The sequence below is a fragment of the Punica granatum genome, chromosome 4 (assembly GCF_007655135.1).
Source record: "Punica granatum isolate Tunisia-2019 chromosome 4, ASM765513v2, whole genome shotgun sequence".
In the NCBI taxonomy this organism is placed as follows: Eukaryota; Viridiplantae; Streptophyta; class Magnoliopsida; order Myrtales; family Lythraceae; genus Punica; species Punica granatum.
The window spans coordinates 15,574,218-15,588,280 of NC_045130.1; the positions used below are offsets into that span (position 1 = coordinate 15,574,218).

Consider the following 14,063-nt stretch of genomic DNA (forward strand, 5'->3'; position numbering starts at 1 on the left):
ATAAACAAGGAAATATTATTTCCTTAGTTTATCACATGGTAATGATATGGAATGGAACTCCATATGGAGGGAGGGTCCATTTTAAATCTGGACTAATGCTTTATGTACAGCAACATAGTCACTCTCGACGAGGTCGTAGATTCAATTCAACTGCATGTCGCGGCCTAATCCTCAATGGGTCAAAAAGGCCCATCAGTTTCAATGAGAAAGCCTGTATGATTGTGGTCCAATTTGTTGGGGCCTTCAATAGGTCCGGTCAGTAATCTCCGGTAACTCGATAAAATCGTTGGATGGCCTAGTGGTCGTTGAACCTACCTCGATGTTTACATCGCTATCACCTTCATCTTGCTCACATCAAAGTTTTTTCCCGAGACATCACGGGGTTGTTTTATCCCATTTTCGCGCCGTTGAGTGTTTTTCTTTGGCCCTGTTACTTCGCCAGCTAAAAGTAAAAGGAAGGAAAAAATGACGTCCCATAATCACCAGCCCCGTTTATTTACTTACCCATTATGCAAAGGAGCCCGTGGTCAACCCATCTCCTTTGCCACATCGAGAAATCTTAACTCGGGACAATTTTTCAGCGTGATATATTCATATATCGACATACCTTTTTCTCTTTTTCTTTTTTTTTCTTTTGCGAACCCTCGTGATAGATCTAGAAACGAAAAGATTCAATGGCCATTTATACTCTTTTTGGCCCAAACTTGGAAACAAGGGCAAGGTTTTCATCATGACATGATTGCCACGAAGTGACTTGGATAAGAGTTTTTGGTCATTTATCTTTAGGCGGTAGGTGGGAAGCTCACATCCCTCAGTTTGTTGCCTTTCGAGCCATTGCTTTCTTTCTAAGTTAGCATTTTGCAATACCCTTCCATGACTGAGAGGAAACTCCAAAGATGATAATTGCCAAGCTTTAATCATTCTTGACCCACCATTAATGGACTCTTGACACTGACACGGATGCCACCCGACTCTATTGATCTAATCCTTTTCATGTGTCAACAAACGCATGAGATGAAGTTGTTGGCAACTTTAATGCGGTGTTCTGACCCCGTCCTTCCTATATTTGATGTGTCGGTATAGAAATAAGTCGCTCTGATAAGCTTCTGGATTATGGTTTAAGTACCTTTTTTCCTTTACCCTTATCTTCGTATATTTTTTCCATTAGTAAATGAGAGTCGAGATCGAGAGACTTTGCTTCCGGTACTAATCCATGATAATGCGTCTACAGGAATCGCAGGCAGTTGATGTCCTCTAGGAGGCAAAGTTTTGCAAATTTGTTGCAATCTGAAGCATCCGGACCAGGAAAAACGAGTGGTCTAAAAGAAATGGATTCCTCTCCATTTTGGTCTGATCGGGTACGAACTAGAAGACGTGGATAAACAATTCTCAGAGCCACTGTAATCCAAGATCACATATACCGGATTGAGCAAATACAACAGTTTCCTCTCCATACGTTTTGACTCACGTAGATCGCAACAACAGTGCTTCTTATCAATCTCAATCTTTTGATCAGACACTAGACGATGATCAATACTTAAGGGACCAGTTATTGTTATGGAATAAGGTTGGAGTGGGATAATTACCGGTGGTATAACCTAACGGCAGTAGCAGAAGGGCTTCCAGCACCGGCCACAGGGGACCGGGCCATAGAACTTCCGGGGCTTGTCCAAGGATGACAGGTAGTGCACGATTGCAAGTATCACGATCGGAACAGCCAAGAGCCCCCAGTTGATGTTTATCTCAGGAGCTTCAAATAGCGAGTCGAAGGCCAGCAACTTCGAGAGCGCGATGAAGATGGCGGTTATGAGCAAGAATAGTAAAACCGTGTGCGGCATGGGACCGGGGCTTGGAGGAGGGTGCTTACATTTGTAGCAGTAGCAATAACCCATGAAGGTTTTCCTTGGTTCTTCCTCGGAGGAGAGAAAAGTCACAGGCTATATACAGTGAAGAATTAAGAAAGACAATCTGGTCCTTGGGGCTCAAAGATGTCTCTGTATTATGATATTTATAGCAAAGTTAGGAGGCTAATGGCCTGTCAACATCCATTGAAACTGTTCCATTTCTACAAGGTGGACATCTCTCCCCTTTTCATCTTTTTCCCCTCCAGACCACCGAACTTTCGACGTAGCTAACTCCTAAAACATGACCTAACCTTTCACCCTCTTGCAATAGTAGACAACACGGGCTGCTACAAATTAACCTGGCACGTCCGAATATAGTCGAGTATCATCAACATCAGTACACTATAATTGTGGAAAACCTTGTTTTTGTGTTTCCGTTTATGACATTGCCAGAAAGATTTCACTGTATATCAAAAAGGACATGCAGAGTAATTAAGTAGACAATAAACAAAAAGATATGACACGCTTGAGTTTCAAGGTGGCAATGAGATAAGGTCGCCGGACCAAAGTCCTGTATCCCGTGGAAAACCAACGAGCTCACTTGTAGAGTGTACCGGAAAAGAAGGGGACACGAAAAAGGGACCTGCTTGAAATAGTAACTTGCAATATGCTGAAAGCGAACGAGGAGCAGTTGATAGAGGAAGACTTCTTATTCATCTCTACCAAATGAATATTCAGGTACAACTTGAAAAGACCATTTTGCACTTAATTTATGCATAGGGTTGGCATATTATAGCATGTCCATAACTAGTCTAGCTCTATGCTCACAAAGCTAAAAACTAGACAGCCCATGAATGACATCTTCAAATGTATACAAGTGCTAGTAGATATTCCCCGGTCCAGCACCAGTGCCTAAGCCAGTGTACAGTTTGTCACCTTCAAGAAGATTTCAGCATCAAATGAATTGCTAGGAGTTTGGTTCAGGCAATACCCCCCAGTCATCTGATGTCTAGGCCGCCGATGATCACTAGAGTCGGTTAGTACACGTACAAAATTGGGGTGGTTCGAAACTTGAAAGACTGTCCAGGGATATATGCCCATCTCCCATCATTATGCATAAGTTTCCATTGCTGTATTGTCAGAAAAAATATCTCAGAGGAGCTTGCAGAGGATGGCTGGAAGAAAACCATCTTCCTGGCTCAAATTTATGAAGCACTTCCAGTATCAGGATCATCTTCTGTATATGTTGGAGCCACCACCCTAGGACAAGTAAAATAAACAGCAGCTTTCCGGCTAAAAGATGATCAGCCAACTGCATCATGGTCTTATGAAGGGCACTTGAATCAAACTTTTCCTTCATACTGGAAATTCGACGTGTAATCATGCTGCAACCTTGCTAGCGCGCTTCGGCAAGGACCCTCTGCAAGCAGAACGAAAGGGAGAAAAAAAGAAACTGAGATCCCATTGATTCTTGATTTGATTGGGTAAAGATTCAATCAGATTCACATTCTCTTTTTGGTAAATAGATTCAATCAGATTCATTGACATGGCAATTTGAATACATAATGGAGTAATCTAAAGCAGTTTCCAGTTGAATCTATCAATCCTAACTGATAAAACATCAAATGATCCAAGCTCATCCCAATTCTCTCAGTTTCTTCCCCTTGGTCAGTTAAGCACAACAAATAAATTCCAAAATACAATCCAAAACACACCGAAGTGCAATACATAATCCTCTAAATGATAGATATAAAACAGTACTTTACTTATCCATTAGAAGATGTTATCCAAATATGAGTCGCTGTACAGCTACACAATGGGTCATAAATTACTCGAGATTTTCATGCCGTACCAAGTCATATAAGAAAGATTTGGGTATTCATTCCGGATATAAGCATGCAGCTGGTTTCACAATTTGATTTTAAAAGTAGAGTGTCAATTAACGATACTCGTCTCAATATGACTAAACCGTACCTCCAAACACAGTATGAAGATACTGAAGGTCATCAGCGGAGCAAGCATCAATGAGAGCATAAATTCCTGGCCTCAGAGCTTCATCAATTTCTCTGCAATTGAAAGACAGAACAGTTATTTGTTACCACCATCAATCGAACATTTGAATACCTGAACAATTATAAAAACCATGCATAAATAAAACTTATAGTAGAGATTTTTGCCAAAACTTATAGAGCTGCTGCAAGATACCACCTTCTGATGCCACTGTTAAGGGTGCCAAACCCAGAATAAACCCATATGTAATTGGCTAACAACTTAAAACAATGTGGACCAAAAACATCCTTTTGCTGCCTCATCTGCATAGAGAAAGAAAAGATATGATTGGGTTATAAAAGAGAACCAGATTAAGGTGTCCTATGTGCAGAAAAGTATGAAATGTAAAAGTCTATGAAATTCAGAAGTCCCAGCACTGTCAAAACATACATATGACTATTATTTATTTGAATTCCATTAAAAGGTATTCATGTTCCAATTATATATCCAGTGTTGGGACATACAGAAGCTCGAAAGGCAAGTTTATGGTCTCTTAAGTTAATGAGTTTAAGAGAGATGTGAAAGCAAATGCTCTGAAAAAATGTTCTCTGGGCCAATTTATTTCGGCTAAATTCAGACTCTCTTTTCAGGATAAATTAACCAAGCCTATAAGAGAAATACACTTCTGTAGCTTACATAGTGTCTGATCAAGTTTTTACAGCTAACTGATAAGTGTAGTAAGTTCGTAAAAAAAATTGTAATTTCACATTACCCGAAATCTGCAGTACTCAGGACCATTCCGTCCAACAGTGTGAAGACACAGAGGAGAAAAGGGGGGAAAGAGAAAACAAGAAAGACATACCTCCTCATAGATCCTTCGGAGAGAACAAGCACATGTAATTCCCTCTTGGACTTCCCATGAGAAACAGTTCTTTGTGGAAACTGAGTCTGTATCTCGAGTCTCCAGCGCGTGAAGCAGGATAGAAACAGAATCTTGAAGTTGCGCAATGCACTTTTCGCTCTCACTAAAGATTACACAACCACAGGAGATGTTTATTCATGTTAGCAGAATATTTGAGACAAGCAAAAGAAATCCTGAGAGGAGACGGTTAATGGTATCTGGGGAATATCCAGAAGTCACGGTACTTCTATAACAAAAGGCATAGCTGTAAATGTGCAAAGACTAAATCATGGCAGCTATCAATCAGAAATAATGACCAATTTTGCATCTAAAAGCATATTGATGAGCCTGTCATCTTCTCATAAATATCTAGTACATTTCAGATCAAATAAGATATTGCTAAATGTCCATACCTTTTGTGATGCTTAAGAACAGTATACAGTAATCTGCAACATGCATCATACATATCAACTGAAAATCGATGATCAACGCTTGCTTTGAGATTGCAGTCTAGATTCTCCATAGAAGAAATGGAACCAGAAGCAACTGGAGCTTTATGCAGTCGAAGCTGAGAGAATTCTTGGAAGAGTGCTGCAGGTATACGCAAAGATTGGGCCACATGCCATGAGTCCATCTGAAACAGGGCATGCTTTCCTGAAATCCTAGTTAGTACTTCAATGCACATGAGAACGACTGCTCCTGAATCTGGGTCATTATCACCAAAATTCTCAATTGACCTCTCATAGAATATAAGTGGGCCCTGAAGGTGCAGAATTATATTGAATAAACTAGCTATTAAGCTCTGAATATGCCTCCGAACAACACTCAAACGTTTGCGACCTGCAACATATTGAAAGATGTTAGACGGTAGACCAGAGATCAGCACTCAATTCGCAAATATATGTTATGCCTAAGTTAAGAAATACACCCAAACACTATTTAGGAAAGAAGAAAAAGAAGATACAGACATAACTTTTTGATGAAAAAGCTCCAAAAGCTGAAACAAAGGAAAAAAAAGTCATTGTTACCCAAAGGCATCTCACTATCTACATTTACATGTCTTTGACAAAGGGTAGCATATTTTCTTCTTTTGCCTTCCAGCATTACCATATAACTAGTACTTTGATGAGGACAGAATAGATTCTTGAGACTGTTGTCACTTAAAATGGTTCCACACAGAGGAGCTCACAAATCAACAAACACCAGAGTTTTTTAAATACTAACAAGTATGTGCTTGTATCATACTTTGATTTAAGTTACCTAAGATTATCTTGCATTTCAAGCATCATAACATTCAGCCTAATGCAGCTAACAATCAGGAGGGAATTGATCCAATCTCAAACTCTACATATTACAGATTTGAAAGAAAAATTGCTAGCAGAAAGAGAAGAGGGATTATGCACAAGCGAAGGCAATAAGAAACATTTTCTAGAAGGTGCTATTTTCTCACCGGTAACATTTTCTAGAAGCAGATCTAAGCAGTCAATGCCAGCTGCGACATATGAGGACACCCTTCCTCCACCTGCCTTTCCAGTATTGATATCATAAGTAGCTGTGCAGCCAACCTGAATTCCAACTAAAGCCCTCTCTACTGCCTGTACTCCAGACAGAAGATGCAATTCTGATGATTTTCTAATGAACACTTCAAATGACATTCTCAACCTAGCTATGAATTCATCCAAGCAGAATGATGAGTGCGAATAGGATGATTCACATGATACCATGTGACTCTGAAGGATTTTGGTATTTGACTCCATTTCGTGAGATATCAAAGTATACTTTTTCCCTTGTAATGATATGCATTTCCCTATAGCCATCAGATGCAGTTCAACAAGCCTGGAGTAGACAATTCGGGATAATGTAGGATCAGTTAAAGGGAAATGGCTCCCCAATTCCTCAAGAAGCTTCAAAACACCATCTAATGAGACAAATATAAATGGTTCTGGAACCTCAACAGAATTTGACAAATCCGAGATCAAGAACTGTACAACTGCCATCAATACATGCAGAACATTTGGGGACAAGCAATCAGCACCAACTTGCAAATTAAGCCTCAAGAGAGCCGAATAACCAAGTAATATGTGCCTCAGCAAAAATGCTGCTTCATGTTCATCACCATTCAAAATTCGCTGTAAGTAATGCTTGTTCAAAATTTGAAGATCAAATGAAGGGACCTCAGCAGAAACACCGGGAAAAAAGCCACCTCCATCCATTTTTGAATTAGAATTGACATTAGCAATTGAAGAATCATAAATGAAGCCAGGTGATTCCAAGAAGGTTCTGACCACACCTTTTACTGGTCTCCAGTGCTCATAGAGATCTGTCCGCGAGGTATAATCACTAAGCGAAAACTCCTTAAAACCTGATAAGTCGCCGCTGTAGTTCACCAATTTGTCGCTCTGATCAAGCAATATACGGAATTGAAATCGAACTACTTCTGCATATATGTCCATAAATGTGCTCAGCTTGGAAACGAAATCTTTTTTCCTTTTCAACAAAGCCACCTCATTTCCACCATCTTTTGCATCTATGTGGCTCAAAGCGGATGCCAAGCCCCAAAAGCACCCACTTAAGCAGGAGGCTAAGTAAGCCAATTTACTCAAATACGAATGTTTGCCACCAAAATTCACCATTTTACTATCAGGAGATTCTTCAAGAGAGCCAAGTAAACCTTGAGTGTCTTTCTTTACACTCTGAGCAATGACGAACATACTTTCCCAGGCTTCACCATACTTAGAGGAATCTGCATATGAATCCAACTGAATTGAATTACAATTAGCATCACCTTCATCAGAGTCATTCTCGGTACTGGAAACCTTAGCATCTAGAAGTCTGTCATGTCCCCAAGCAAAATAGTACTTGGTAGATACCAGGAAAATATATGAAGTATGGTCCATCAATGAGAAAGTTGTATCCGCATATAGGTGGGGATCATCATTTGCCTGAGAATCCTGAAGGCCAAGAACCAAATATGCCGACTTCAAAAGCCATAGGAAAGGGAAAGAACCTTCAGAGAAAATAGGAGAGGATGAAAAAAGTCCAGCTCCCGTATTTTCGTCGCATGATGCAGCAACTAGATGCTTTACAGCCTTACGGCAGCAGCAAAACAACTTGAATAGCTCATAATAATCACATGATTTGGAATGGCCTTGATAATTTAACATCCTGCTGACTGCAAGTCTGAAAGTAAATGATTGGTAAGCCAATGAATCAAGATAATCATTTATCAATTTTTCAGCAGGAAAAGGGCAACCACATTTGTCAGTGCTCATAACGAAATAATTATCGGGTAATGATCGTAAGGTTCCACGGCATGCAGGGAAGACTTGAACATGCACAAGAGTTCACTAGGTTTCAAACATAGGAACTTCATTAAGATTGACTAAATTCAATTGCTCAGTTGTTGGCAACTATAAATCAAAGCAAGTTTAGCAACCTCATTTCTTTTAATTTAACATTTTTGGTATTTGGAATCACTCAAGGCAGGGCACTTGCATGTAAATCTAGGCACATCTAATCTAGCTAATTCAACTGTGGTCCAGCTACTTTTGGAAATGGCCAAAAGATGCAACAGATTCAATTGAAGTTGAACCCCTGTCTTTGGCTTTTATATGTGTTGAACATTGTGTGCCTTGAGTACACTTTAGCCCTTGGAATTACATGCTGAAGCTGTTACTCCAAGACGATATCTTTCCAAAAATTTGTTCTTTCATCAGTTCTTTTTCAAGATTTGTCTGCCTTCATATCCTTCTGCATTGCATCTGTCTCGCAGCCAGCAATCTGCAATCACTAAATCAATCCTGCTTCCTCTTTACTCTATAGGTTTGTGTTCGGTGGACTGCAATCAATTGGGCTACAATATGACTAGATGAATCAATATATGGAGGAACAGATCCTGTTAGACCTGTGGGGATTAAAAGAATGCTAAAGTGCCTATGTGTTAACAAAGAATGACAAGATTTGTCAAAAGAAAGAATGGGATCTAAAGCACTGAGTAAAAGTCTAAATAAATGGAGCAGTATAAAGTAATATAGCATCAAATATAAATTTTACCTTTCGATGTTGAGAACGTGAGTTACATAGAGCTTGAGAGATCTTGAATCCAAGTAACTTTTTGGCATCCAACACAGAAACCCAAGTAGATTCTGGCATATAGCATATTTCCTGCTCGTTACATGAAAGACTCCGACATTTGGATTATCTATGGACGATTGGAATGAGGACACCGGTTTCCTAACATGTCCAAACCGCTTTCTCTTTGAAACCTCCAAAGATTTCTCAAGTGCCTCTAAAAGCTCAGACCAGTTAGGTGATACACTAAAGTCAAAATCTGTAGATGAGGAATTGGGAAGTAGTGTTACAGCTGACTTCTCAAGCATCTTACAGAATGATGATGCCAATTGCCTGTGGACGAACTGATAAATAGAAAGTGAATATCTTTGGATTGTAAATCTTCAAAGATATTTCATAATGGAATGGAAAGATGTAAAAGGCAGTGACAAATGATATGTTACACACCCAAACATACAAATGACTTATATCTAAACATTGAATGATCCGGTCATTAACTAAGTTCTATGGTGTCAGCAAGGATCAAAGAACACTTTCTGGTGCCAAAACTTTTACAACCCAGTTCCCTTCCTCCAGAACTCACAATAAAAAAACAAACATCCTCTAAAATATAATAAATTCATCAAAAGCTATATGTGTTCATTACTGTAAAAGTGAAAACACAAAAGATTCCATCAATATCGTGCCAAAGAATGGGATCCCACTACCAGCTCATGCGCACCAATCACCATGATCGGGTGACCAAATGAGATGCGCATCAATCAACTTAAAGTTAGTCAAAACAATTATAGCAATATATTATGAGCCATCATTAAGCCAAAGAACTCATTTACATGCACAATCCGCTGCATTTCCCTTCTTCGATTGGAAAATCCACTCAACTTTACTAGTGCATAATCTTTTGATCAACCTTCCAAATTATGCAAAAGATATCTTAGCATCTAAGCTCCCAACCCTTCAGAAAGGCACAGTGCAGCACAAACAGACACAGGAAGCATTTAAGCTTTAGATAATATAGATAATAGAAATCAACAAAAATAGCAAACATAGAAAAAACAATGAGTAGAAAGGAAGAAAGTAAATGAGGTAAGTTGCCTCATTTGCTATATAAGGCGAGGCAACCCCAGGCGGACCTTTTCTAGACCCAATGAAACATCTCAAGCTGCACCATGTCTATGTGGCACCTAATTCAAGAATCAAGATGATAGGGAAGCCGAATGAAGAGAAATTAGTAAGCAGCTTCTTACTCTATGTTCGTACAGAGTCGAGTCATGCAGAAGTTCAAATGAGATCTGTTGCACCGTGACTACTGGCGGTTGGCGTGCATTTTTGTGATTAACATATGCAGGGCTTTCGGCAGTAGAGGAAAGAGATGATTGGACCAAGAATGAGAGAAACATCTTCAACTTCTTCTTGGTAGCATGACTGCACCAAACATCAATGTTCTGACAAATAATCCACCAAACAGCAGTAGGAAACGATCTCCTGTTCACAGTAGAAAAACCAGTATCCCATTTATCACTTTTGTGAGGAGACAGTGAGTTGAAACCAGTATCACTGTAAGTAGAGAATGATGGGCCATCAGCCAGCACAGTAAGGTATCTCATTATGAATTCAGTGAGCCCTGCTGCTTCTTTTTTCAACTTTGAAATGCGTTTTTCCCACTTTCTGCATTTCTTGTGATGGACTGACTGGTCTGCACCATCAAGCACCTGAGACTGGAACTTAAGATCAGTAGTCTGCAGTACAAATTCAGCAGATTTTATCATCCTGTTCAAGTCAACGAGTCTCTGGAGAGCCATTGCATGCAGTTGATAAATCAGACAAGAGCAATCTGCAACACTACTTGGAAGATAGACGTCAGATATAGACTGAATGACACCGAGAAGAGAAGCTGAAGGGTTCACAATCCAGGAAAAGTAGCTCTCATCGGTCCAATCAGTCCTCTCTATCAAATCGTTTCCTGCATATGCTGTGAGCAGATCACCTATCCATGCAGAAATTTTTTTTGCTGAGTCAGGGGGCATAAGACTGACTATTTGTCTAAATAAGCTCCGACATGACATGTATAAGGAAAAGAAGAACACAAGAGCCCAATGAGTGGACCTGTTGTGGTCTGTACTCATCTTCTCATGTGAAGGACAGCCTGTTAGAGATGAAAGGAACTCATTCATGCTTTCTGATGGTGAACCCACCAAAGTGCTCAAGCAAGGACGAATTACGGCCATCAGGTCTTTCATAGATGATCCAACCAATGTACTATTACTTCTTGTAACAGTCAATGAGTCTAACACCAGACTATATATTTCAGATAGACCTCGACCCAGAACTTCACATTGCAGATTGATATACGATATCTCATGGCCTCTGCTATTCAATTCATCATATCCTTCTCCGTCAACCTTTGAATATTCAAGTTTCAACCACATCAAAGATTCCGATACATCTTCTGCTAACTGTCGTATGCATCCACTAGCTTGGCCCTCTGGTATTGATGAGATAGCATTACAGAGGGCTAGCTTAAACTCTTGTGAGCAAAATAGTGTTCCCATAGACTTAACATAATCTCTACATGATGAAATACTGTTTTTTGGTGCAAGTGCAGGACTAGTTTCACCAGAATCCCCAGGTGGTCTTAACAGTCTCAGAGCTCGACAGAGGGCAAAAGTAATGCTGTTCACCTATATCAGGCAAAAGTATAAAAGATGTTTAACAAAAAGTAATGGTCAAAATGAGTATCACCTACCAACCAAAGAATTGCCCATTGAATTAAAAACCATTCCACGATTTTGTAAAAATAAAGACAAATTAAATTAAATGTCATTATCTTCACAGCCATTCTTATGACTTAAAGAGCATTCACTGACCTGGCGAAGTTCACTGTAGAGATTGACCAGCTGGCATCCTAGATTTAGTATCTCTTTGAGTAACAAGCTTCTGTTAGTTGACTCACAGAGAGACATTCCCAAGGCTAAGAATGAAATCATTACAGACCACAATGTTACAATGTCACTTCCAACAACTTCATATTCTATTTCCAAAAGGCATCCCAAGGCGGCAATCACCTTCTCAGCAACTGCAGGCAAATTTTCCACCTGTGGTCTATCCAGGGCATCATGTTTGGTTGACCAATCTTGATTAAATCTAATGGACAATGAAATCAAGGTATCGTAAAATTTCTTTAGAAACCCAAGGCAAGCTCCGCCAGAGATATCTTCGGTCTTAATATAAACCTTTTCGGAAATAAAGCTGGAAAGTATTGTCCTTAGACAATTGAGTTTGGAATGAATATCTTCCAAGTCTCCCCCTTCAATCTGATCTTCAAGATGACAATTAAGCTTCATCAACAGAGGCTCTGTAATTTGTACAAAGAAATCAAATAGTGACTTCCGAGTTTCTGCATTCAGATGAACCGAGAGGCAACTCTTCTCTGCCCTGGGATTATCTTCCACTTGTATCGAAACCTTCATACTGGCCGATGCTTTCATACCCTCAGTTGTCACAGCTTTTGCTGTTTGCTTCTTCACTCTATCAGCAAGCAAATGAAACAGCCCTCCCATGCCATTTAATGACACAAATTTCTTTCCATCAATAATTCTCTCCAGTTTGTCGAAAAAATGTCTGTGGTAACTCTTGATGACAGTTGTTGAGATTTTTGCTTCCCCATCAGGGCGTGCGAGGTACTTATCAGTGCTATGCAAGGTAAGGAATCCATCAATGTGAATAGGATGAAACAAACCATGGGACATTACTTCTTCCACTAGCTTGAGCAAGTTGCTTGGCCACCTATTACTTTCATCAATATGTAGTTGCATAAAACCCAACAACTCCAAGAGTGGCTCAAGTAGTTTATCAACAAAATCAGCAAATCCCCCTTTCCGCATTGGGTGGGTCCTCAAAAATTGAGCAAACGGCTCAAACACCAAGCAGGAAAACTGCAAAACCAAAACACCAGCCTTCCCACCTTCAAGTTTCTCGATAAGAACTTTATTGACAAGCTGAACAACTGCATCTATAGTAGAAATCCACAATTCCAGATTTTCGTTCGACATGCCCTCATGGGATGAAAACAGAAGAGAAATACAATCGCTCACAATGCTGTACAATTCGAATTCTTCACTATTAAGAACAAACTCCTTCAAAACCGGGGCCGCATCATTCAATCCCGACATTGGATGTCTTGCAACCAAACATATAGGCTGCAAAAGGTTCCGCGCGATATTGAGAGGAATCTGCAGCACAGCAGCCCTCTCCAAGCAGAACTTGAAAATTCCCCAGCATCTCAGGTCTAAATATTCAGGAACAACGTTTAAATCCGACTTCTGTCCAACTTTAATCTTCTTTCCAGATGAAATCAACAACGACTGGATCCACTCATTAAGGAAAACTATCAATCGTGATAGTTTCACTGTTTCGAAGTCTTGGCCATCACCATGGCACCTGCCTTCAGCTCTTGCTTTTACAAAAGCAAAGGCTAGCTCCAATTTCCTGCATCAAAAAGTAACGCTGTCACCGGTTAGTGAAACACCCAGCTTCGATTGCTCAAATAACTGCCGTGTATTGGACAAGTTTAAATCTTTCTCTGCTTGCAATTCAGCTCAGTATGAATAGCATACAGAAACGGAGAAGGAAATGGCTTTAAGAGAGAAAGGCACTGACTTTGGAACGTCGAGTTCTTTGCTCTGTAAAGACAGAATCAGCTGCAGGCTACTCCAGGGATCATTCTGGCCCTCCTCGACTTCGTGATCGACAACTTCAACCTCTTCCGGCATCGCTTCCGCTTCCGCTCCCTCCGAGGCATCAACACGGCTCGTCTTACGAGGCCTGAGAGACTCTTCCAAGCCGCTTTCTTTTAGCTTCCTCTTCTTCTTCTTCTGCTTATGCTTGGAGGATACTCGTGGCCTCTTCTCTCCGGATTCAGCCATGGCGAGCGGGAAGAGAGAGAACTGAGAATTTGTCAATAGCGGGAGGGTTTTGCCACTTAGCTCAAGGGTTTTAGGAGGACGCATTCTGACAGGGTAATGTACTCAGCTTAAACCGGATCACCCGAAGAACCAAACCAAAATCTTAAAACCGAAAAGGCCGAAACAAACCGGGTTTATTGCATTAGGTTATATATAACTTTTTCATAGATTATATATATACATATATTTTAATTTTTTATCTGAAAATATACCTTTTTTTTTTAATTTCAAAAATTTTAAAAGGTCACCAACTTTCTTGAATGGGTGATGGCCGTGCATGACATCCCCATCCCT

The 14,063-nt window shown here is 40.0% G+C and overlaps 1 protein-coding gene and 1 long non-coding RNA gene across 3 annotated transcripts; one reads left to right on the top strand and one right to left on the bottom strand.

Moving 5' to 3' along the window:
* Positions 1–826: 826 nt before the first annotated feature.
* LOC116205789 lies at positions 827–2,071 on the top strand. 2 transcript variants are annotated; one of them, XR_004156581.1, is made up of 2 exons: positions 827–1,122; positions 1,232–2,071. It is a non-coding gene; the product is annotated as an uncharacterized LOC116205789 (long non-coding RNA). The 2 variants fall into 2 exon arrangements; XR_004156580.1 differs by having other exon boundaries at positions 827–1,116.
* Positions 2,072–2,529: 458 nt separating this feature from the next.
* LOC116205787 lies at positions 2,530–13,820 on the bottom strand. The gene is made up of 10 exons (XM_031538447.1): positions 13,465–13,820; positions 11,673–13,293; positions 10,053–11,486; positions 8,788–9,149; positions 6,185–7,914; positions 5,148–5,574; positions 4,696–4,858; positions 4,053–4,156; positions 3,819–3,910; positions 2,530–3,264 (listed from the first exon to the last, which is right to left on the bottom strand). The coding sequence occupies exons 1-10, from the start codon at positions 13,812–13,814 to the stop codon at positions 3,188–3,190; spliced, it is 6,360 nt and encodes a 2,119-aa protein (XP_031394307.1). The 5' UTR covers positions 13,815–13,820; the 3' UTR covers positions 2,530–3,187.
* Positions 13,821–14,063: the final 243 nt, after the last annotated feature.